Source organism: Leptonychotes weddellii, chromosome 7, assembly GCF_054177405.1.
Source record: "Leptonychotes weddellii isolate Sample4059 chromosome 7, ASM5417740v2, whole genome shotgun sequence".
Classification (NCBI taxonomy): Eukaryota; Metazoa; Chordata; class Mammalia; order Carnivora; family Phocidae; genus Leptonychotes; species Leptonychotes weddellii.
The window spans coordinates 85,962,338-85,985,250 of NC_138375.1; the positions used below are offsets into that span (position 1 = coordinate 85,962,338).

Genomic DNA, 22,913 nt, shown 5'->3' on the forward strand with positions numbered 1-22,913 from the left:
GCATCCTTATAATTAAACACACATTATGAGCTCAGGCAGACAAAATCACAATCTCTCTGATTCTGTTGTTCTCTTTGCAAAATGTCAGGAGTTGAAACTGAACAATGGCTCCTAAATCTGGATATGTTTCAGAGTCACTTGCAGAGGTTCTTAACTATAGAGTCCAAGAGTCCCCTTCATCACACCAATTACAACACTATCTCCAGGGGATCTGCGTTCAAGGGAACTGTCTGGCATCTGCATTTCAAACCAAACCAAATCCTCAGGTGACTGAAGTATTAAATTCATACAACCACTTTCTATCAAAAAATGAAGTGAGGCATCTCCTGTTTGGCAAACACAGCTGTGGGAACTAAATAAACAACAGAGATATTCATAGGCAACATTTCTGATGCCAATAGAATTCATAACAGCCTACTCATTTAGTAAAATATCACTTATCATGTGGTTTTTAGTGCTGGTATTTACTACCAACTAGAAAACATGCACTGATTCAAGATGTTCTCTTTCTGTCCAAGAAGGATATTTACATACATATATAAATATATATATATTAATTATATAAATATATATTAGGATATATACATACACATATAAGTATATGTAAACATATATATATTTAATAGAGTACAAATACTCCACAGTAGGTGCTCAATCAATATTTGCTGAATTAAACTAGACCGGGCAAACAAATCATAATCATTCGCACAATCAAAAGCAAATATTTAAAATAAGTTAAGTATTTGAATGCCTATTACTCTCCAATTCTCTCTCAAAATAAATACACTATTATCATTTTGAGTACACCGCATTCCTGAAGTGAGGGGCCATAACAGAGTTTACTTGGGTAACATGGCAAGAAAACTATTAACCAAGGGCCACTTAATGTAAATACCCCTTTCTACCAACATTTAATTCACATAAGTAGAAGTAAATTATGCTGAGAGAAGCCAACTGTTTTGCTTTTTGCAAACCAGACTTAATTCATTGCTTTTCTATAACTTAGTGAGTCTAAAAAGCTCAATGAGGTTTAAGTTTGCATTTATCAGGATAATAAACAACAGATCTTATATTCCAGTGATGCATTCAAACATGTTAATGATCCTTGGAAATATGTGTCTAGAAATATTTCACTGATAAATACGTATATCACAATATACTGATATAAATATACTAATTAGAGCCACATGTAAATGTTTGCCAAAATTCTACTTTTAAAAATAATGTTCTTATTCAGGAAAAGGCTTATACAAGGTTACAATATTCAGTAAAAAATATTCCTAAAGCCTGCTATTCACAGCTTTTCACACATTTATTTGTCCTCTTACAGAACAGCACACAGCACACATAGGCACTCAATGAGTATTTACGGAATGCATGAATTTAAAACCCAGTGTCATAAATGTCCAGTCAATAATACAAAAATAACCAATTTAAAGATAAAAGTTTGGAGCCAAATTTTATGCATATATCTCACTCTGCTAGATTTTCAGTATTTCTTCCATTGAGTATAAAAAGGATTTGCAATGATTTAGAATAACATATCTATAATTTCATGAATATGAAACTAAGATCATAAGCCATACAGTAGATCTTCATATTTAAGACAGCACATTTTACATGAGCTTTGAAAATGCTAATTTTGGATCTCATCTTAGAGATTCCAATTTAATAGGTCTCTGATACATGGCTTAGAAAATTTTAAACATTTGAAACAAGCATCTCAATGATTCTGATGCAGCTATTATAAGAACCATATTAGAGAAATACTCCCATGCATGAGAAGGGGAAAACTACACCAAATTTGTTTCTGCACCTGAGCTTTGAATTTAGCTCTTGCTTTCCTGGCAGCCAAGACAAAAAGGAATTAAAGAAGAAATAACCATTGGCTGATGAGAGGAGGCCTGGCAGTTTGTCAGAGAAGGCCAATAAATTGCTTCAAATGTTTGTGTAAACAGGCACAGCATGCACTCGGAGGGAAAACAATTCCCTAGCATTAACAAAAAATGACTTATCAGGTGGCACTTCATGTAAAAGACAGTAAATAATAAAAATGAAAATTTACTTATGAGCAATTTTGAAGACCATATAAAACATCATCAAACGGGTATGTCTAATTTTCTTTATTTTATTTTATGTATTTATTTTTGAGACAGAGAGCGAGCATGTGCGCACAGGCGAATGCCTGTCTGCACACCTGCGCTAGTCGGGGAGGGGGGCAGAGGGAGACAGAGAGAGAGAAAATCCTAAGCAGGCTCCATACCCAGCGCAGAGCAGGATGCAGGGCTCAATCTCACGACCGTGAGATCATGACCTGAGCCAAAATCAAGAGTCAGACGCTTAGCTGACTGAGCCACCCAGACACCCCTAATTTAATTTTAAAGCACAAGTACAAACTTTTACATACTGCTGGCAGCCTCTCTGAAGAACAAGAAAGATGCACACTCCTTACACTCCACAGTCCCACTCCTAGATAACAGTCTGGATTCAGAAAACTCATTCATGTGCACTGGAAGATGTGTGTAAGACAAGTACCAGTACTGTTTGCATTTGCCACAAATCTGAATCATGGAAAATGAATAAACTGTGGTAGGTGCATACACAATGGAATATCCACAATTATAGCAAAATGAGTAAACTAGAATTATATGTATCCATATGGATGAATTTCATAAATACAATATTGAGGGGGCAAAAAGCCACTTGCAGAAGAATACGTAGTGTGATGTGATACATATAAAGTGTAAAAGCATACCCAATAACTCTACGTTGTCTCAAAAATATACCTATGAGATAAAAATACAGAGAAATACATAGGATGAAAACTATAGTCAAGAAGGGCAGCTCCTCTAGATGGCGTGGAAGGTAAATGAATTAGGGAGAATTATGGGTTCAGTGGTATTGGCAATGTTTTATTTCTTTAGTAGGGTGGCAGTTACCTGGGGGATTGTTATAGGTCTGAATTATTTCACAATAAATAAATGAATAATATGAAGGCATAATATCAAACCATATTCTAGTAAGGATCTAGGATATAAATGAATGTGGTCCATGCAGACTCCTTTCCAATTGTAACAGGAAGAGAGGGTGAGGACAGAAGAAAAGACAGGGAACAGGGTCCTTATACTAAAGCAGTGCATTCCAGATACAGCCCTCTAAGGTTAGAGACCAAGGAATCTCTGCACAGCAGATACCTTGCAGCCATTAAAACATGTGAGATTAATCAGCATGAACTGATAGAGAAATATGTCCCCCACATATTAGGAAATAAAAGCAAGCTGCATAGCAGTAATGCTTAGTATAATATCGTTTATATAAGAGAAGGTTTACATATACTTGTACATCTGTGGAAAGTTATACAAAGAACCATTAATAGTTGTTGACCTGGGCAGAAGGCAAAAGTTCCACTTTATGCCCTTTATACTGTCAAGCTGTTTTCATAATAAGTATCTATAATTTTTAAATTAACTTTTATAATTAAACAACTGAGCTCTCCAGCAAGGGCTTGGGGAAATGCTTCTCAACCTCAGCTGCACTTCAAAACCATCTGGACTCTTACATAACTCAACTTCCAGACCCCAGTCCAACTTAGAAGCTCTGAGGGTATGGTCCAAGTATCATTATTTTTTAAAAGCTCCATTACAAAAAAAAAAAAAAATCCAATGGGGGTGCCTGGGTGGCTCAGTGGGTTACATGTCAGACTCTTGATTTCAGCTCAGGTCATGATCTCAGGGTTGTGAGATTAAGCCCCATCTGTCTTGGGCTCTGTGCTGGGCGTAGAGCCTGCTTTAAGATTCTCTATCCCCCTCTTTCTCTGCCCCTCCCCTCCTCATGTGCACATGTGCACTCTTTCTCTCAAAAAAAAAAGTCTAGTGTACATTAAGGGTTAAAACTCATTGTTTTAGATGCTACCTGTGCAAATGACAATGTGAGTTATGAAAATTAAAGACACCGATCTTGTATACTGATCCAGACAAGAAAACCATCAATGCCTAAAGGAGGAAGAAAGAAGGTTATATATAGGCTGGGTTAAAAACTTTTTGGAAAAGTAAGCTCTGATACACTGAAGCACCTGGGAAGGTTTATACTCAGAACTGCAAATTCCAGTCTACTGAGTAGGGAAGAGAAATTTGCCCTGGAAAAAAGTGTTCCCAGACAATGACCATATAAGCATTTCATTGGACTCCTACAAAACCTCTCATTTTGACTGATACTGCCCTTAATTTGAGGTTGTATCTTTGTTACATATTTATTTCAGATTTTTAAAAAATATTAATAAGCAGAAGAAAAGAACACTCACCATAATCCCATATCCCTCATGATATTTTGGAATTTAAGCCTTCTATTTAGATGATTTTCTCTGCATATATTTACATATATAATTTCTCATACAAAAGTGGAATCATACTGAATGCCAGGCTCTGTAACCTGCTTTTTTTTGCGTATTTTTTTTTAATTTTTAAAGACTTTATTTATTTGAGAGAGAGAGAGAGAGACAGCGAGAGAGGGAACACAAGCAGGGGGAGTGGGAGAGGGAGAAGCAGGCTTCCCGCGGAGCAGGGAGCCCGATGCGGGGCTCAATCCCAGGACCCCGGGATCACAACCTGAGCCAAAGGCAGACACTTAACTGACTGAGCCACCCAGGCACCCCCTTTTTCTGTGTATTATAACAAGAATATTCTTTCACGTAATACTGCCTCTGGATGGGCCCACCAGGACCAGGTAACTGTAAAATGTACCCCCAAGTAGCTGAAAAAACTGACACGTGTGAAGGAGCTAATTCAGAATGAAAACTACTATACTAAAACAATGAATTTGGTGTTTGCAAGGTTTAAAGCTTAGTTGTTGCATTACTCAGTGACCGGTAATCAGTCCAGCTCCTCAACGCTGCCTGGTTTATGAGATTAAATGCATGTTATCATGCCATCAGCATGGAGGAACAAGAAGCTCATGGTTCAAGCCTGCCACTAGTTAGTCTTATCATTACAAATCGTTGTCTAACGCAATAAAAAGGTTTTTTTAAGCTGTTTTCTTAAGCAATTTGTTTGTTTTTCTAGGTACTGCGAACTATTTTAAATGAACAAGTTTTCCTTTGTGGAAACCTCTGAGACAAATCTGTGACTTCCCCACCAGTGTTGGTCATCATGTGATAAATATTTTAAGCTTCATTGCTGGCTCCATTTTAATCCATCACCCTCATTTTTACTTATGCTATTTGAAATCTTCTGTAAACCAACACTTAATTCCTTTCTGGAAGATGGCAGGATAAATATGAATGAATGAGCAAGCAAATAAAGACAGATATACCATCACTCCTCCAGCACTGCATAATCTTACTGCACTGTAATGCCTTGTGCCTCCATCTCCCACACCTGAGTTTCCGAAGGGCAGGTCAAGGGGTCTCATTCGGCTTTATATCCCTAACGCCTAGCATCAAACTCTGGTACATGGTAAGGTTTTAAGAAAAATACGTGTTCAGTACACTAGCGTCTTGGCCTTGTTATTGAGCGAGTGCTCAAGTGTTCTAACAGCCTACAGTTTGTGCTTCCGACTCAGAAATGTAATGGCCATCTTATGGTACAGCCTCCTTGCTGTGCTGCATGTTAGCAGTTAAGATCACTTCCAAAATCAGATCCTCCTCCTGAATTTCCCAGTGTTACTGACAAGTACCACCATTCACTCCTCTTGGTCACCTAGGCTTGATGCCTCCTTGTCTCAGTTCTTTATCTATCTCTCTTCATCCACTACTGTAGTTACCAGGGCCTGTGTGTTCTAACCCTGCAACATCTCTCCTCTGTCCCTGTCCACTTCCATTTCTATCAGTCTAATTAAGATGCTTGGGATCTCCCCAAGAATTACTGCATGACATCATGCCTTTGTAAAGTCTGTCTTTCACAGTGTGGCCAGATTAATCTTCCTGGAACCTCAACTATAACTCTGATCACATCACTTCCCTACTCCTACATCTTCAAGGACTCCCCACTGCCCATGGGATTAGCTTCCATTTGCCTGATCTTGACTTAAAGGTCCATTCATTCAATAGCCCTGTTCTTGAGTGTTATGTATGTATGTTTGGACCTCTCTCCAGGTTTGGGGAGGGAGAAGGGAAATGTACAAAACATGAAACTCAACTTCTGGGAATGGACCATACAACAGTAGAGGTAGACCTGTACATGAAGAACTATAAAACTAAAAGTGGTAAGAGCTTTAAAACAAGGCAAAATACATGGATGATGGAAGCACAGAGATGAGAAAGATTAATTCTGGCTATGGGAATCAAGGAAGACTTCATGAAGGAGGTGGATTTTTAACAAAAAAAAATTAGTAGAAGTATTTCTGGCACGGGAAATAATACAAACTGAAAAAAAAAAATGGGAAAGCACATAATAGCTTCCTGCAATTCAGAAGGAAGTGCTGGGTTCACACATAGGTAGGTGAGGGAAAGAAACAGAAAACAAGACTGAAAAGGCTGGGGGTCATCTGGTGGTTCCTGACTGACATGCTTGGAGACCTTTATTCACCATTAGAGGTTTAGCAGCAGAATGACCTGATCATAGCTGTGCTCTGACAGGCACCTCACAGAGGCCTGAAAACTGACTGGAGAGAGGAAAAAATGAAGACTGAGAGAGCAGGGAACCAGTTTCTGCAAAAATATGTAGTAAGTAATGGGTGCCAGGATTAGACCTGAAGCAGGAAAAAAATACATCAATGGTCAAAGAGTGCGTTCAGCAATATCCGCTGGGGACAATGCAATCACACAAGCATATTTTACCTGTTTCTTTCCTGCCTGACTGAGGAGCGTCGGAGTCCAGGTGACACAGTATGTGTCTCAAGTTTCGGACCACAACCAGCCAGCCCAGTTAGGCTGTGGTGTGTGGCACCTACAGCTGTAGACCCACCACTGTCCAAGCTTGGTGAGACTTGTCCCAGGCCCCACTCTTGTCCTTCCCATGTTTTTATCAGTCAGAACACTGTGTGTCCTCCTCTGTGGTTCTTGGAGCCAACATCAAGTCCAAATTGCTCTACACTTGCCAGGTTTTATCCAACTCTCCACCTCACTACTCACCTCCCAAAGCCAGACACTGGGCACCCTGGAATACTGCCAAATGGCCAGCCAACTCTCCTGTGTCCTTGCTCTCTTCTCCACATGGGTATTCCCTCCCATTCCTCTCCAGTCCCTCCCCTGCAACCCTCTTCAAAATCAGCTATTCATTTCCTCACCTCCTGCAATACCGCAAGGATTCTCCTGCTCACCACTCTTATTTCTAGGCTCTACCTTCTGGTAATAAAAATAGCTCCTTTGAGGTTATACCATTTGACCATAACATCTTCCCTTTGTCCATGTTGTCAGCTATTCAACTTCAAATCACAACCCCTCATTCATCAAAGTTGTTAACATTTGGTGTATATTTTCTTCTCTGCCTCAAGAGCCCTGCCAACTCTTCTGGTAGCACTGAGGGTCCATGTAGCTAAACCAGCCAACACCATCTAGATAATCCTAGATCTCCTCTTAGCCACCTCTCCTCCTCTCTTCTACCTCAGCCGTCCAGAACCAGGAGCACATCTTGGACTTCATCAGAGACATGAACTATTTCACCTCAAAAGCTGCCCACTCTGGCTCACGCAGCACCTCTACAATGGTTGTTCAAAGCTCTCAGGACTCTAGCCCACCTACCACTGTACTTTCCCCTGGGCCCTCTTCTTTGTTGATGTTCCATGGTCTATTATTCCCAACATACCCTTGCCAACTGGTTTGTTGTTGTTTTTTTTTTTAGATTTAAAGATTTTATTTATTTATTTGACAGGAGGAGTGGCAGAGGGAGAGGGAGAAGCAGCCTCATGCAGGACTTGATCCCAGGACCCTGAGATCATGACCTGAGCCGAAGGCAGACGCTTAACCAGCTTGAGCCACCCAGGTGCCCCCACTTGCTAACTCTTAAATTCCCTCTGCTTTTTCATTCACTTCTCTGGAAAAACTCCACCCTTGGAGGGGTTGCAAAAAAGGGTGATGCTCTAATTCTACCATTCCTTCTTTGCTTATTAGTTGGGGTACTTCTATAATGAGAAACTTCCTCTCATCACCTGTGGAAAGAGAATAGCTGCTTAATATTCTCTTTATTTTTCAATTTTCATTCTCCAACGTGATTAATGATTTTTTTGTTGTAAATATCATTATTAACTTACTCTAATATCCTCCAAGGTAATCAATGCATTTTTTAAATCATAAAGTTATGGGTCTAATACATCCCCCTGGATATCCCACTGAAACATGTTCAAGTCTATCATTCAAAAACAAACAAAACAAGTCCCTCACTGGATCTCTCACCTCCTCCTCCCAGCCAAGCTGCCTGGTGACACCTAGACAGTCTATTTCTTGAGCTCTCACTCACTCCTTTACCATCTTTAACTGGAGTATGGTCCCACCACTCCACGAAAACTGCTCTTGCTGGGGCGCCTGGGTGGCACAGTTGGTTGGGCATCGTACAATTGGTTTTGGCTCATGTTGTGATCTCAGGGTCATGAGATTGAGCCCTGCGTTGGGCTCTGCGCTCAGTGCAGAGCCTGCTTGAGATTCTCTCTCCCTCTCCCTCCGTCCCTGCCACTCATGCTCCCTCTCTAAAACAAATAAATCAATCTTTTAAAAAAAACAAACAAAATAGCTCTTGCTAAGGTCACTAATGACCACCACTTTATCAAGATCAAAGGTGACTTTTCAGGCTTCATTTCACCTGACCGCTCTGGGCTGCTGGCCACTTCCTTTCTCCTTGGAGGAGTCTTCCCCTGACCATGTCACATCCTGGTTTTTGTCCCCCTGTCGGGGGGGGGACAAAAGTAAGCTTATCATCTTACTCATCGATGACATGTTGGCATTCTTAGAACACTATTTTCTCTATTATACTCTCTGCTGAGATGATCTCACCCACACCCAAGACTTAACTTACCACTTACACAAAAATGTCTCACAGCAAATTTGTATCATTACCTTTCATCTCTCCCTCTGGACTCTATACACAACTGTCTATATGACAGCTCCCCTCAAATGTCTCAGAGTATTTCTACTTACTACATATAAAAATAAAGTCAGGATCTATGGAAAAAAGAAAACCACCCTCTTCCAGTAAATGCCAGCACTGTCCAACCAGATGCACAAACCACTGTCATCTCTGACAACTCCATTTATCTCAGTTGCATCTCCCTTCTATCACCAAGCCCTGTTGATTTATTTCCTGAACACCTTTCAAATGCGATTCCTTTCCACTCTAACACTACAAACCTCATCCAAACTACCGATACCTCTCCCTAAGACCACTACTGATAAGGTTACTACTGTGTCCTTCCTCCAAACATTCCCTGCATTGTAGTCAATGTAGATGTGATCATGCCAAGCTTTGCCTAAACCCTTTAATGGTTTCCCATGGCTTAGGATAAACTCCTAACACTCTACACTCTGTGTAACTTGCCCCTACCTATTCTTCAGCTTCATATAGAATAATGTTCCCATACAGAATCACTCTGCAGTCCCTTAACTACGATTTTTTAAAAAAATGCTAAGGGTCTCTGCACACATGCTTCCTCTGTCTGAAATGCTCTTTCTTCCTTTGATTAGTTAGCTCACCCTTCAGACAGGCCTCAAGAATCACTTGCTAAGGGAAGCCTTCCCCTGTCCAGATCATACCCCAGTCTCACAGGCTGTCACAGCATCTTGTACATAGCCTTTGTAGACTTGTCACAGCTGCAATTTCACTTTTTCTTTTTTTTTTACAATTTTTTTGGTTAATGCTGATCTTCTCCACCAGGTAAGTTTTACCAGAACAGAAACTATGGTTGCATTGTAGTCCCAGTGCCTGTCATATGTTAGATGCTAAGTTAGTATATGTTGGATTAATGAATATATGAAAATGAATAAATACCCAAATTTCTTGAAATTAGTGTGGTTTGTCCTTTTTCAGAAGGCTTATACTTGCTATCACGGAATGTACCTTATATAAAGTATTTAATATAGAGGGCATAGGGCAGTCCCTATACATAGATAAAAATGCTTGTTACACTACTATTTTAAATATGTTATTATTATAATAAAGTTTAGCTGTTTTTATTATTATCACTGAATTCATTTTTTCTAGGCAAAAACTATTTTCTGATTACCTTTGGATCCATTCCCAAACACTTGCCTAACTCCATGAGGAAAGCTGGACAAAAGTAAATTCTTACTTTCTGTTTCCCTTGCAATTATAGCCATGAGAAATAGGTCTGGTTAATGAAATATAAGTGGAAGTTTTCTGGGAGGCTTCTGAAAAGGTACTGATTTCCTGGGGGGGGGGGAGAAGGTGTGTGGGGGGGGGACTGTGGCATTCTGTCTTCCTTTTTCCTCATGTGATGTGATGTCTGGAGTCACAGCAACTATCCTGCAACTATGAGGGAAAGGCCAACAAAACTGCAGAACCACTGAAGCAGCAGCCCACCCCAAGCCTTCTCACTGTATGAGAAAAGTAAACTCTTATTTTCTTTTCTATTACTTGTATCTAAAGACATCTGTATTTGACATTCTGCTCACTAACAAGATTCTCTTTCAGACAAATCACCTTACTTTGCCCAAGAAGTCCTTTCCTTTCTTTTTATTTTTCTCTTCCCCTTTTAATCTTTTTTCTCTTTGTTAAATTTCTGTCACTCTCCCTAATAATGTAACCAAAATAAAAAATTTATATACACACACACATATACATACACACACACATTTTTTTTTTACAAAATAGAAAATTAATGACAATTTAAAAAGTAAAGACAGATTCCTTAAATTTCTTATACTGAGTTGATCTACAAATATACGGAGATCAAAATAACATCTGTTTGTGATATGGCATCAAAAAGAATTTAGGTCTCTTTGCTTTGCTTACTCTCAGACTAAAAACCAAGCTCTTAAGGTAAAGTATTTTAATGTCTACTCAGGTGCATCAGTATCAGCATGTGATATATTCTGATGTAATTCCAAAGTCAAGTATCATATAAATATGCAGCTAGACAATAAATCAAACACTTATACACAAAGCTTGACTACACACGTATAGACTATATTTGATTTTTCCAAAAATGTACATGCAAGAAATGTAATACTTAAAGAACTGATAAATCTGAATAAAAAGATTAAACTATGATTTTCCTATTAGTGAGACCAGGTACTTCACCCGTATTCCTAATATGACATGCAATTTAGGATTATAAATTAAGGGTAAGACCTAGTTGGTTGTAGGTAATGTTCTTAGAGTAAAAAAGAAAAGAATATGAATTAAATTATCTTGGGCCAGTGTCCTTTTCAGTCTGTTCTCAGTCCCCCACCTATAAAACAAGGAGAGTGGACTGGTTTCCAGACTGTTCTCCGCAGAGCCTATCCAGGCAAGTCTGCAAGCCTTCCACTCTGACTCAGGCAGAGGAGATCTGCTTTTATGTTTAAATATTCATCTTTTATGTAAGATTTTTGTTAAAGAACTCAATAACTAAAAATAACTTAAAAATAACTGGACAAAATGCTCTCCTTGGTCTCTTCTGATATTAATATTCATGATGAAATGATTTCTTTACGCTCCTAAGCTTTAAATATTTTAAGAGCAAATCTATTCATCTAAATATGTACACAGAAAGTTCATGTGACAATGTGGGCTTGCTTTATTTTCAGAAATATATTCAAATAGAACTAATGTTTTTACCTTGTGAAAATGCCATCCACGATTCCAATTGTTGCTTCCTCCGCAGGAATGTAGGAGCCCATCTGAGCCATGATAGTAATCAATGCAACTTGTTTTATGTAGGAGCTCTTTCCACCCATGTTTGGTCCAGTGATTATCATTACTCTCTCTGAATCCTCCTAGAAAATCAAAAAGCAATTTCACTTATTGTACCCAAAGGGCTTTTATGTAATACCTATAATTTAGTCCATAAATGGGAATGCATTAGGCAAAAGATGGCTTTCTGGCATTTAAATATGTTACCAATTAAGTATCACAAAGGGAAGGAGGACCTCCTTGTCTTCAACCTGAACTGTGTAACTGCAGAACAGTGAATTCTGAGCAACGCACAGGATTGTTTCTGCATATGAAAAAGGAAACAAGGAGCAAGCAAATGAGATAACTACTATGGCTTTCTCATTAAATATTCATTAATCTGCCTCTGTGTGTTTTTTATATTGCTTACATTTAAAATCTATCAATTTTCATTTATCCATCCTAAAACTACACACATTATATAGCTAATTGCTCAAGGCCCTAATGTGGGTTGGTAGCACAAGAATTGTCTCAGTGACAGATGGATGACTACTAAAGAGGTTTATAGTAACAAATTCTAGATATCAGCTTTATCAGCATTTTTCACTGGCATTTCACCAGAGCATAGAAAGGAGGCAGAAAAGCTCAAACACCTGTACTAATTTAATTTCTAGAACTTGCCTCTATTAACCAATTACAGTACTTGCCACATACAGACTCATCCTAAGGGAAATTGTCCAGCTGTAGCCCTCTGCAGAGGAGTGAGCCCGAGGCATCCATGTGCTCTGTGAACCCACCACACTGGGCAATACCTGCCTGGTCAAGAGTGGCCACTGTGTAACTTACCAACAGCCCTAGAGGTGGCCTCACATAAAAGGGCTTCTGAAACTAATCAAATAATCTCTTGGGGTTTTAAAATGAGTACCATGCACTGATTCAATTTGGCGGAACACAGAACAAGGCCACAAAGCACTGGGGACCATGAATAAAAAGTTATGAGGAAACAAAAGGTATGAAGAAAAATTACATAGAACAGGGAGTAAGGGGCACCTGGGTGGCTCAGTCGTTAAGCGTCTGCCTTCGGCTCAGGTCATGATCCCAGGGTTCTGGGATCGAGCCCCGCATCGGGCTCCCTGCTCAGAGGGAAGCCTGCTTCTCCCTCTCCCACTCCCCCTGCTTGTGTTCCCTCCTCTCGCTATGTCTCTCTCTGTCAAATAAATAAATAAAATCTTTAAAAAAAAAAAAAAGAACAGGGAGTAAAAGGGGGAGTTAGCAATGAAAAGGAAGGAAAAGCAGAGGAGAGTCCAGAGGGGTGAGAAACTTCATGCTAATAATGAGGGTCTCAGAGTTAAAACATTGTAAAGTCTTACTATTGAGGGGATAAAAAGAAAACCATTTCCATCTCTAAAGTTGTCTTATACCCTAAATTAACCAGATATTTCCAGTCTCACTAAAGCCAAGCTGTACTAGAGATTTGTTCTCCCTGTGATTCCTTTCTCTTATGGCAGGTAGCTTTAAAATGAGCATCATATGTCTCCATTATTTGAAGGAACTTGAGGGCGCCTGGGTGGCTCAGTCGTTAAGCGGCTGCCTTCGGCTCAGGTCATGATCCCAGAGTCCTGGGATCGAGTCCCGCATCGGGCTCCCCGCTCGGCGGGAAGCCTGCTTCTCCCTCTCCCACTCCCCCTGCTTGTGTTCCTGCTCTCGCTCTCTGTCAAATAAATAAATAAAATCTTTAAAAAAAAAAAAAAAAAAGAAAGAAAATGAAGGAACTTGAGTGAAATCTACGTTTCTTGGAACAGAAAGAGCTTAGCACAGTGAAAGCAAAGAAAGAAACTTCGCATGAATAGAATGATAAAAATGATAAAATAAAATTAATTCTCCTACAGAGATTTAAAAATAATAAACCTATTGTAAACAACCAAATATGTGACCTAACCAAGTATTTCAAAAATTTAAGTAAAATGAACAGCTTTTTTAAAATTGGCAAAAATGATACAAGAAATAGATAATCTGAATAATCCTGTACCTATTAAAGAAATTACATCGTAATTAAAAGCCCTTCTGTAAGAAAAACTCCAAACCCAGATAATTTCCCCACTGATTCTTGCAAATATATAAGAAATAGCACTTATCTTACAAAAACTCTTCTACAGAACAGATCAAGGGCAACTCTTAACCAAAACATTTCAAAAATCCAACCGAATCCTGATAGCAAAAACCCGACAAGAACATTACAAGAAAGAAAAATTACAGGCCAATTTCATCCATAAATATATATGTAAAACTCCTTAGAATATTAATAAACCAATCCAAAGCTACATAAACATGTGGAATTTTTGAGTATAAGGTGGGCTTAATATTCAAAGGCCAATCAATGTAATTCACCACATTAAGAGAATAAAGAAGACAAATCAGATGATCTCCAAAGGCACAGAGAAAACATTTGATAAAATTCAGTATCTACTCATTAAAAAAAAAAAGGCATGAAAAGGAAATAAAAGGTACAATCATTGGAAAGAAAATAATACAACTGTCATTATTCCTACATGTCATGATTATGTTCCCAGAAAATTTAAAGAAGTCTATAAAAATTATTATAAACAATAAATGAATTAAGCAAGATCTTTGGATAGAAGGTCAGTATTTAAAAGTCAACTTTATTCCTAGATTTTAGCAATTAGTAACTGAAAATAGAAAATTTAATGGTACAATTTACCACAGTATCAAAAGAAATCAAATACCTAGGAATAAATCTAACTAAATGAGCAAGACCTCTACACAGCAAACTACAAAATATTTTTGAAAGAAATTAAAGAACACCTAATTAAGTGAAAGAATATACGATGTTCATGGACTGAAAGGCTCAATATTATAATACTATAATAAATAAACTACTATGGTTCTGGCACAAAGACCCACAGTGGAATAAAACAGAAACAGACTGGGGCACCTGGGTGGCTCAGTCCATTGAGCATCTGACTCTTGGTTTCAGCTCAGGTCATGATCTCGGGTCGTGAGATCGAGCCCTGTGTGTAGGGCTCCGCGCTCAGCAACGTGTCTGCTTGTCCCTCCCCCTCTGCTCCTCCCTCTGCTCACACTCTCTCTCTCGCAAATAAAAAAAATCTTTAAGAAAAAAAAGCACAGAAAAGATTGATGTGTATACAGTTACTTGACTTATGACAAAGCTGACACTGTAGCACAGTAGACAAAGGATGGTCTTTTGAATAAGGTGTTTGGTCAAAAGGATGTCCATATAGAAAAATAAGAAATCCTGACCCCTAACTTACATCATAAACAAAAATCAATTCCAGGTAGATTATAGCTTTGACAGACAAAAAAAAAAGATTACTGGACAATAATATATGACCTTGGGGTAGAGAAAGATTTCTTTAACAGATCACCAATCATAATTAACTATAAAAGAAGATTTAAAAATGGAAGTACACTGGGCGCCCAGGTGGCTCAGTCAGTTAAGTGTCTGTCTTCGGCTTAGGTCATGATCCCAGGGTCCTGGGAGGGAGCCCCACATCAGGCTCCCTGCTCAGTGGGGAGCCTGCTTCTCCCTCTCTCTCTGCCTGTCGCTCCCCCTGCTTGTGCTCTCTCTTTGTCAAATAAATAAATAAAATCTTAAAAAAAAAATTGAAGTACATTAAAATCAAATGCTATTCACCAAAAGATGCCCTTAAGGAAATGAAAAGCTACAGAATAGAAGATTATATGTATTATATATTTCTCAAAGACTCAAATCCAGAATACATAAAAAACTTCTACAAATCAAAAGAAAGATAACCCCCCCAAAAATGGTCAAGAAATCTTTAAAAGAACATGACAAAAGAAAATACATAAAGGGCTTGGTATAGGTCAGAGATAGGATTATAAATAAGCAAAAAATAATAATAATAAATAATTGTCATATTCAATAAACCATGGTGAGACAATCAGGTACCTATGTAAAAAAAATAGAGTTAGGCCTGACTCTCACACAGAGGCCCCAAATTGAATCTAGATAAGGGAATTAAGTGTGAAAAGCAAACTTTAAACTTTTAGAAGGAAACATGGAAGTACAGCTTAATGACATCAAGGCAGAAAATGATGTATTGAACAAGACAGGAAAAGCAACACAAAAAATATAAATCTATAAATCTATTAATTTTTTTAAAATATTCTATTAAGTCACCAAACACAAAATGAAAAGGTCTAAAATAAAGAAGTAGTACTCCTACATAGTAAAAACACCAAAACAATGGGAAAATGGGCAAAGGACATGAATAGGATATTTATAGAAAAAGAAATACACAAGGCCAAAAACATATTCTTAATCAGGAAAATGTAATCACAGGATTTTTCAAGGGACCTATAAGCTATCCCTAACATTCAAATGAAGGAAACAGTGAAAATTTTTGAAGGAATAATTTTTAAAAGACACTTTCACATTCATCATATCATCAAAAGGCTTAAAAGTCTACTTTTGCAGCATGTTGGAAGTATATGACAGCAATTTGGAAATGCCTAGTGAAGTTAAAGATTCTGTATACCAGTCTACATGACCCAGCAATTCCTCTTCCAGGAGTCTACCCTAGAAAAACACAAGTACTCAGAAAGATATTTATAAGACTGCTCTCTCTAGTACTGTTTGTATTCATAATAGACAAAAAAAAGCAATCTAATTGTCTATCATTAGGAAAATGAGTAGATCTACTTTGTACAATTATGAAAACAATCATTTACAAAATAGCATATGACAGGTTCAACGTGCCATATTTATGTACATTTTTAAAATACACAAAATTATATAGTGTTAAAATATAAATATTATATAAAAGAATAAAAATATGCATAAGGATAACAAGTAACATCAGCATAATGGTTATCAATCAGATAAGGAAGTGAAGGGGGAGGAAAAGGGAGAGCAATCAATTATGTATAACCTTAGCTAGATCTTAACACTTTACTTATTTTAAATAAATCTAAAGTTCATATCACAAAGGGTCATTCTTTATGATATCTGAGGGAAGGGTAAATGGGTGTCTGTTCTACTGTTTTCTATACTTTTTCATTTGAAACATTAGGTAGTTAAAAATTACTTAAATGCATTATCTTAAGATTTAATTATTTATTTCACAAATAATCATCATGAGCCATCAAACAACTCTTTATAAATCCATTAATATATTTAGGAAAAATTTACACAATTTCCTAATGACATCTTGTTATTTGGATTTCCAGCATATTTACATAAAAATAGAATACTAGATAAAAAGCCCCACATACTAGAAAGTAAAAGAGTGTAACATAAGGCGGAATAACCCACACAAGGGTTACATGTGCCACGAGGAGGCCCTGAACCATGAAGGCATTGTTGGTGGAACCGCCGGAAGTAGAATTACCAAACCCAATGAGCAATAGGGGTGGGTGATGGAAGTGCAGAAACAAAAAAAATAATTTACTAAATAAGTAATTTAGGAAACCTATGAGGAAAAAATATAAAAATATACACCCTTTATCTTGTAGACAGCTTCTTTCTTCCAATGCCTTGAAAGATAAGAGTATTTATACTTATTGCTCAATTCAGTGTCTTCATCCAATGGGAATCAAAAATTTGACAGGGTCCTGACAGGTCAAGATAGCTCTTGAGGTCTCAGTTTCCTCAATTCTAAAATGAGAGAGTTGAATTAAATGATTTCTCACCCTCACATTCTATGACCCTCTGAAAAATAATATGTCCAAATTCAGGCATATGACACAGAGTAGGCGGCTCTGGGTTGAATCAAGAGGGGAAGCTGTGGAATTCACTTACACGAAGTACTTGGGAAAAATGGGTACACAGTGACCCCAGTCAGACGTGTGGTCCCTTCTGTGGAAGTGGTCTTTCCAGGCCTATCCAGTACCTCAAGATTTCAGACATGATCTAACTCGGAAGATTTAAGGAGTGAAATGCTTTCAACTCAACTATTTGTAGGTAATAAAGTGGTTGCTTTGCTAGTAAGCACTAATATTTATACCTGCAATGAGATATAGATTATATACTGGGCACACTCTAGTAAATACTGATGGGGAAAAAGAGACTGAAGAATCAGGAGGTATTCTGAGATGCATTAATACCTCTTGTCTCCATCTCAACTGCCACCATCCTGGGGGGCCACTGCAGTGGATCCTGACTAGTCTCTCTGCTTCTCTGCCCACAGATCATTCTCTACCTTGCAGTCAGATTGTCTTCAAAATTAAAACAGAATTTGTCTCCTGCTAAAAGCCCTCAAATAGCTCCACAGTGTACTAATACTAAAGCCTCAACTCCTCACCATGGCCTAGAGACCATGACGGCCTGTCTGGCCTAATCTCCTCTCACCCTCCACATGTTAGCTCAGCACTAGCCAGACTGGATTTATGTTCTTCTTCTGTTCCTGCCTTCAGGCCTTTCCATAGCTGTTCCTTCCATCTGGGGTGCTCTTCCCTGAGATCAGATCCTTTTTGTCATTCAAGTCCAAACTCAAACATCAGCTCCCAGGAGACACCTTTTCTGACCCTCAACTACCTTAAGTCCCTCTAACCTGTCCTACTCTACGATGTTAACCCATTTTCTTTTTTTTTTTTTTTAAGATTTCATTTATTTGACGGAGACAGAGACAGCGAGAGCAGGAACACAAGCAAGGAGAGTGAGAGAGGGAGAAGCAGGCTTCCCGCGGAGCAGGGAGCCCGATGCGGGGCTTGATCCCAGGACCCTGGGATCATGACCTGAGCTGAAGGCAGATGCCCAACGACTGAGCCACCCAGGCGCCCCCATTTTATTTTCTTTATACCTTTTATCCTTTTATCCCTCTCTGAAATTTCCTTAATTTTATTGTTTACTTATTACCAATGTCATTGCTAGAAAGTAAGCTCCCATGAGAGGAACTATGTCATCTTGTTCATCCCCACTGACTACAACAAGGTCTGGCAAAAAGAAGGCACTTAATAAATACCGGTGAAAGGCACCACAACAGGGATATTCACCACCCTTACAGATCAAAAAATCATTTGCATTCTCTCTAGAAACGAGTCAGGAATATGTGACTCCCTTTCTTCTACAGTTCCCAAGATGACATAGTAAGTGAGGAAATGATCAAGAATCTCATATATTGGGCGCCTGGGTGGCTCAGTCATTAAGCACCGGCCTTCGGCTCAGGTCATGATCCCAGGGTCCTGGGATGGAGCCCCGCATCAGGCTCCCTGCTCAGCGGGAAGCTGCTTCTCCCTCTCCTGCTGTGCTTTCTTCTCTCAAATAAATAAACAAAATCTTAAAAAAAAAAAAAAAGAAAACACGGATGGATGGATGCACGACAATAAACCAACACTGAAGTACTGTACCAAGGGGACTGTTTCTGGACAGCACCTACTGCCTGAATAAACCTTTGCGGAAGCTAGAGTTCAAACTTCCAAGTTTTTACCTCAGTACTAGTGATGTCTATGTGGACAGCATCAGTCAATAAGATCTTAGTATTATGTACCAAGAATCAAACACTGAATCTAAGCCAGTAAGTTTTGAAATAACTAATCAATTTCCACATTGAATGCGGTCTTCTGTGGAGAGAAAAGAAGTGGAGATGAAAACACAAAAGGCCAATTTTAAGGTATCATTCAGAAAACCACAGCTAACAAGTGCCACAGGTAACCATGCTAACCACAGGCATCACCTCATTTCGTTCTCACAAGAGCCTCACATGGTCATACAAGTACTACTGCTTTCCCATGTGACAGGCGAGGGAACAGGCCTGGGGAATCTAAGGGCCTTGCCCCGTAACGTGGAGCTACTAAGTAGCAGAATGGGGATGATAAGTGAAGATCATCCCCTGACAGATGTCTCACAGGGATCCCTGCTCAATGACAGGGAGTCACAGTCACTGCTAGATCCGAGAGGAGCTGCTCTAAGGCAGGGCCAGCCTCCATGGGTCTGCCGTTGGGTACACCACAGTGATGGTCAGTCAGAATATCCCTGAGGTCAGGAGATGCCCAGCAAAAAAATAAAATAAAATAAAATAAAACGAAACACTAAAGTTGTCACATGTTCATTTCTAAGACTTGGGCATCAGCTAATTTTCTACAAAAAAGGCTTCCTTCCTTGACAGGTACAGATATTGACATCTATCTTCAAAAAAGACTCATGGTAGAGCTATTTTTATAATAGCTGCAGAATGCTGAAAAAGTTTGGCAGTTTCAAAGTGTTTTATTCCCTGAAAACGTCAATCAATAACAGGTTACAGTAAGAGACTCCCTAGTGAAAGCCTCCTCCAGAGAAGCCCTTAGCCAAATCCTTGCACTTTTAACCCAAGGGGAACTACAAACAGAAAGGGGGATAATGAGGCTGGAGAAGAGTACAGGCTGTATGCTGACATGCTAAGGAAAAGGTCCAAATTCTTCTGATGCCTGGATGCTGTCCAATTTACATTCCACAGAAAGCTAGTTGTTACTCAACCTAATCCCCTCATTTTATGGATGAAGAAACTGAAGAGTACAGTGGTCTGTCCAAGATGATAATAAAATAATAGCTAACTACGATTTGAATTTACTCCTCCAATCAACTCTCCCACTACCTCTATGTACCAACAAGTGGTATGTGATAAGAGTTTTAAAAACAGAACAAAGAAAGTGCTAAAATAAAAGACACTATTTCTGGCCAGAGTAATGGTGAAGGCTCTGAAGAGGCAGTAGTATCTTTTGGGTCGTGAGGGATGAGTAGGAGCTCCATCAATGCAGATGGGTTACAAGACAAGAAGACAGAAGAAGGAACATTCTGGGCAAAGACAGCAATCTAGGTCAGAACACTTTAAAAAGTAAGCAGTTATCATACAAAATATCCTTCTTTATCTCACTGTGTCAGAAGCAGGAAGAAACAGGCACCAGGGAAGAGAATTAACAGAAAACAATGTTCAAATGCCATTGATGTTTCCTCTATTTTTTTTTTTTTAAGATTTTATCTATTTATTTGACAGAGAGAGACACAGCGAGAGAGGGAACACAAGCAGGGGGAGTGGGAGAGGGAGAAGCAGGCTCCCCGCCGAGCAGGGAGCCCGACACGGGGCTCAATCCCAGGACCCTGGGATCATGACCTGAGCCGAAGGCAGACGCTTAATGACTGAGCCACCCAGGCATCACCTGTTTCCTCTATTTTTTAACAATATGATCCCATGGGGTGCCTGGGTGGCTCAGTTGGTTAAGCGACTGCCTTCAGCTCAGGTCACGATCCCAGGGTCCTGGGATCGAGTCCCGTGTCAGGCTCCCTGCTCTGCGGGGAGCCTGCTTCTCCCTCTCCCACTCCCCCTGCTTGTGTTCCCTCTCTCGCTGTGTCTCTCTCTGTCAAATAAATAAATAAAATCTTTAAAAACAAAAAACAAACAAACAAAAAAACAATATGATCCCATGATCATGCTATGCGAAAAATACATTTATAGCAAAATCTCTGAGAATAATCCAGGCACAGAATTAAATTAAACTTAATACTCAGACATATTTTTATGGTATGCATTATTGTTAGTCTGCTTGGTAATTAGGGACAAAGAGTCAACAGCTTATGAATATTAGTACAATCAGTCTTACTTTTATATAGCCAAACCAAGCATTTCTGGGGTAGCTAGAAGAATTTGTCTGGGAGAAGGGAGGAAATGGGAAGTTGGTGATCCTTGGTCCCGTCTAGTACTCTCTCATCTTTACCAGTTTCAAGGATCATTCATGTAACAAATATGTGAGCACTTACTATGTGCCACACAGTGCCAGGCACTGAGTGCTTGACTCGATCTCAGGAGAAAGGATTGTGACCAGGATTCCAGTGTCCACCCAGTCCCACCCCACAAGAGCTGGGCTGTGGACTTCCCTTTGGCCACAGAGATTCACAGGGTTCAAGTACTTCCTGGGAAACTTCCTGCTTTGCACATTCAACTCATTTTCTTCCCTTCCACAAATCGAGAAGCTGTCAACCACAATTTTCCCACTCTCTCTCCCAATAAGGGGAATTTATATTATTTACATTAAAAACAAAAAACAGGGGTGCCTGGGTGGCTCAGTCAGTTAAGTGTCTGCCTTCAGCTCAAGTCATGATCCCAGGCTCCTGGGATTGAGCCCCATATAAATAAATAACATTTATTTATAAGTAAATAACATTTATTTATAAATAAATAAATATTTAAAAACAAAAAACACAAACTAAAACTCCAACTTTAGTTGCTATCAAAAATCCATCCATTAGAAAGTCATTTGGTTTAATAAGTAAACAGTCCTGAGACTGCAGTGGATCACAGTGGCGTTTCCCAAGCAGGATGTCTTGGCACACTATGTCTTCGTCTGCCTCACGGGTTACAGGGATGCTAAGAAGCTGACCTCCTAATCCTCAAGGTGGGGCTGGGGCAGCCAGAGCCCCAGGTGAACCTCTTTGGCTCCGAACAACCTTCTCCTTTTCCTTTCATTCCAGCGTACCATCAAACTCCTATCATTTTCTTTTCTTTCTTTTTTTAAAGATTTTATTTATTTGACAGAAAGAGAGCAAGTGAGCACAAGCAAGGAGAGCAGCAGAGGTGGGGGAGAAGCAGGATCTTCACTGATCAGGGAGCCCCACGTGGGGCTCAATCTCAGTACCCTGAGATCATGACCTGAGCCAAAGGCAGACGCTTAACCGACTGAGCCACCCAGGAGCCCCAAACTCTTATCACTCTCAAGGTGTGCTGCAAAGTGAAAAAGATTGAAAAGCACTGGCTTGCCCTAGAATACTGTTGTGTTTTGGGAGACAATTCAAGACCACTCAACTTGGGTAACCTCTGGCATGTCACCTCTCCCTTTTCTGGGCCTTGTTTCCTCATAAGTAAGAAGAAATGGTTACATTAAATGACCCCTAATTTCCCTTCTAGTTCTACAGTATAATTATTCAGTAAATTGTGATATTCCCATATAACATCCTGAAAAATAACATTCTGTGGGGGAAAAAAAGACAAAAATTTAAAATTTGAAGACTTTTCAAGGCTTGTGGCTAATCCTTGTTTATTTAACAAATATGATCAGGTGCCTGCTAAGTGCAAGAGAACTGTGACTGACAGTGGGATTACAACTAAACCAGAGAAGTCCATTCTGTTCTCGTGAAATTCACAGTGCACTGGGAACCCCAAACAAAGGTAGTTATAATTTACTGGTTAA

The 22,913-nt window shown here is 39.2% G+C and overlaps 1 protein-coding gene across 5 annotated transcripts in view; it reads right to left on the reverse strand.

Annotated features, from left to right (window-relative positions):
• MSH3 (mutS homolog 3) overlaps positions 1 to 22,913 on the reverse strand; it is a 183,871-nt gene that overhangs the window by 34,508 nt on the left and 126,450 nt on the right. For all 5 annotated transcript variants that reach the window (XM_081826656.1, XM_081826657.1, XM_081826655.1 and 2 more), the window contains one exon: positions 11,703 to 11,860. In XM_081826656.1, the coding sequence (XP_081682782.1) occupies positions 11,703 to 11,860 (158 nt within the window). The remainder of the gene's footprint in view (positions 1 to 11,702; positions 11,861 to 22,913) is intronic.